This window comes from Fulmarus glacialis, unplaced genomic scaffold (genome assembly GCF_000690835.1).
Source record: "Fulmarus glacialis isolate BGI_N327 unplaced genomic scaffold, ASM69083v1 scaffold35452, whole genome shotgun sequence".
Taxonomy (NCBI): domain Eukaryota; kingdom Metazoa; phylum Chordata; class Aves; order Procellariiformes; family Procellariidae; genus Fulmarus; species Fulmarus glacialis.
In genome coordinates this window covers 6,241-9,509 of record NW_009196528.1, presented here as the reverse complement: position 1 = coordinate 9,509, position 3,269 = coordinate 6,241, and the positions used below count along the sequence as shown (strand labels likewise).

The 3,269-nt window shown below is 47.1% G+C and overlaps 1 protein-coding gene across 1 annotated transcript in view; it reads left to right on the top strand.

The window, feature by feature from the left end:
- Positions 1-1,731, top strand: part of PPIL6 (peptidylprolyl isomerase (cyclophilin)-like 6) — a 16,663-nt gene extending 14,932 nt beyond the window's left edge. The window contains exons 8-9 of the mRNA XM_009572227.1: positions 6-141; positions 1,620-1,731. Coding sequence (XP_009570522.1) covers positions 6-141; positions 1,620-1,731 — 248 coding nt within the window. The remainder of the gene's footprint in view (positions 1-5; positions 142-1,619) is intronic.
- Positions 1,732-3,269: the final 1,538 nt, after the last annotated feature.

Here is a 3,269-nt window from a genome sequence, read left to right as displayed (position 1 = left end):
CCTAGATGAAAGCTTCTCCGTCCGTCACAAGGGAAGAGGGGTCCTTGGGATGGCCAACAAGGGCCGCCACAGCAATGGCTCACAGTTCTATATCACCCTCCAGCCAGCTCCCTACCTGGACAAAAAATACGTGGCTTTCGGGTAGGTACACACAAGCTTGCCACCGCTGCACTGCATGGGAGGTTGCCCTGGCCCCGCAGGACACTGCTGCCCGGGAGGAAGCGTCCATGAAATCCCTATGGCCGCCCCAGCGCGGATGCCTCTGGCTGGGGGGAATGGATAAGTCAGATTTGAAGTACCTAACGACACCCATTCCTCCCTTTCTCTGCCCTGGCCTGGCTTGCTCAAGCCGGAAAACTCTCCGACAAAGCTGCCAGGGCCTCTCCAGGACGAAGGCTACAAATTGATGGATGCATAGCTCGGTGTCAGCCGGAGGTGGGCCCCGATGGACAGGGGGTATTGAGCAAAGCCTCCAGGCTCTGCTCTGCTCTCATGAGCGGAAAGAAATTATTTTAGCGAATGCATGCTGGGAGTTTGTTCTCAGTAAGTCAGTGCATAGGGCTGGCCCTGTTGAGATTTTTAGATTTTCAGGCATGTAATAAGGAAGATTATTGCTCTGAGCAGTTTGCTTGATGTAAGAGAATAAAATATGTATGTATTACCACAGAGTGAGAAATTCACAGTGCAATTTCCATGTAATCACATCATGGAGAAAGACAGCATTTTTAAAGGAAGCAAAAAGCACAACTGTCTAACCTACAGAGAACAAACCACAAGCGATTGCTGGCTGGATATATTTATAACCAGCGGCGCTCACCTCAGGTTTCAGCCTCGCCACTGGCTCTGTGTAATCTGAAAGGTGTGGGATCCATGATCTTATAGCCAAGCCCTCTTAAAGCTGAGTGGGAGTTGAATCCCGAGGGAGCAAAAAGCAGCCACAGCGTACGAGGAGGAGAGTCAGGCACTTTCCAGCCCTATGCTGGCTCGGTCCTTCTGTCGGCTCTGCTTGGGCAAGGGCTGCCTGCAATGTCCTCCCCACTTGGCACCACTGTGGCAGATGGGATGGGGTGGGATGGGACGGGGTATGGTACGAAGCTTTCCAGAGCACTGCTGGCATCCATTGCCGTGCCGGTGCCTGCAGGAGGCACAACTTGTGCTCCTGCAGCGTGGGAGCGGGACAGGCTGAAAATCGTAAAGATTGCAAAATGTTGGACTGTTTTCAGGATTCAGATTGGCCTTGCGAAAGAAGGAAACGAAAGATTTCTCAGGGAGTTGCTTCTAACACTTCTGACAGCGTGCCTCTTGACTTCTTTCTCCTCAAAAGTAACGGCCATTTGTAGCCAGGGCACATGGCAAAACGCTTATTTCTTTAAATAAGTGTAGCTACATAAAGCCATAGCATTTTCATCTCTCCTAAAGTGCTAACGAGTGGCTGCTTAATCAAGAACTGATGGCGTTTGTCACTCCATTGCAAAGAACAACTCTTTAAAGAGCAGAGCGGGTGCAGCCTGTCACTAGGAAACCGGTGCCTGGGTTTCTTACGGCCCCGCACAAGCTGGAGGCTGCGGAGCTGGCTCCAGACAGAGATGGATCCTATCTGCACTTTCTCCCTCCTCTAGGCAACTGATCGAGGGCACGGAGGTCCTCCAGAGACTGGAAGCCGTACCTACGTATAATGAAAGGCCTACGGTAGACTGCAAGATTATTAACTGTGGGACTTTTGAGCCGTGATCGCCAGCTGTTTTTCCGGCCTGCTGTAAGGTAGAGCACTATTTTCCGCTCAGCTTTTTACAGACCTTGATGTCTTTCACTTAAGGCAAAAATAAAAGCACTTCTTGCACATGTGAATGACTTGGAAACATTATTTTGGCTCAAAAAAAAATGTTCATAAGCTGTTAAAAAGCACTTTTACAGAAGTATAGAAAAAGACTTGTGAAGATATCCCAGTGCCAGTCTACAGTTTATGGGAAATGGTGTTAATATGATTATATAGTGACAAGCAGATAGGATAAAATGCATATATGGCTAAAGCATGGGTAGACAGATGAACACACACCTGTAGGGATAAAGCTAGCTGTTCCTGGCTAAATTCTGCTTCTACCACAACCTCCACAGCACAATTGCCCTGCCAGGTTTGCCCCATATAGCTCAGATACCAGATGTAGTCTGCATACGGTAACTCAGACATCTCAGAGGAAAGGAGGAAAAAAAATGTTTGCAGAACTGCGGCCTCTCTGAATGCCATACATTTGATCCTGCACTGACTACTATAAACTAAAAGTAACACCCTTGAAATCAGGTTCGGTTGCATCAGGCTAAAACCAGGAAATGGTAGAGCAGATGTAAGCTTTAAGTAATTTTATTTGGCAGATGGTCTCAAATAACAAAAATGCGACTATTGCCACTAAAACAGAGAAAAGCAGGAAATTCTAAGGTTACGTGGGGATGCAAATATATAATACATAAGGATTGCTACTGTCAGGGATTTCTTACGTGCAAGATCTCTCTGATGTACCGTGCAGAGCTTGGGCATGGGTGGCTTCAGCAGAGGGTGGCAGGTAAGCATTAAAAGAAGAGAAAATGCGTGGAAAATCAAAATGCAGCCTGGAAAGAGAGGCCATAACCAAGTGCATTGGAAGTTCAAAGGAAAGAGCATTCATCGGGCTCGGGTGCAGGTACAAGGCGAAACCAGCCTTGCTGTGCCAGTCCTACACGGGCACAGCCAGCGTACTACTCTCTCGCTTCTATTTCCAGCACTGCGAAGAGCGCTGTGCTGAGTGACCTTTGCTCCTGGGCTCACCGTATGAGCCGCTAAACCCCACAAAACAGCGCCAGTGTAAGATGGGAAAGGCTGAGTTAGGGAAGTATTAGGAGAGACCTAATTTTGTCCAAGCTTAAGCCCACAGATTTCATGAGAAGTAACGTGCTTAAGTTTATTTGCTAAATGGGAATGAATTTAACAAATCAGCAAATGTTTAACTGAATGCCTGAAGAGGGCACAGACCTAGAGTGATCTCCACATGCTCTGAGTGAGCACAGAGATTGTCTTAATTTTAGCAAGGGGATTTAGGTTTTTCTTTACTTATGGTACAAACCAAAAAGATTCTTTAATCTAAAATATCTGTATACGTCTGTAGCTAGCTACGGAGCGTTCAACACATTTTCTCCTTTTATTTTCTAAAGCATTCGGCAATCTATACAGTGTCGTGGTTTAACCCCAGCCAGCAAATAAATACCACGCAGCCGCTTGCGACTACTATATAGGAACT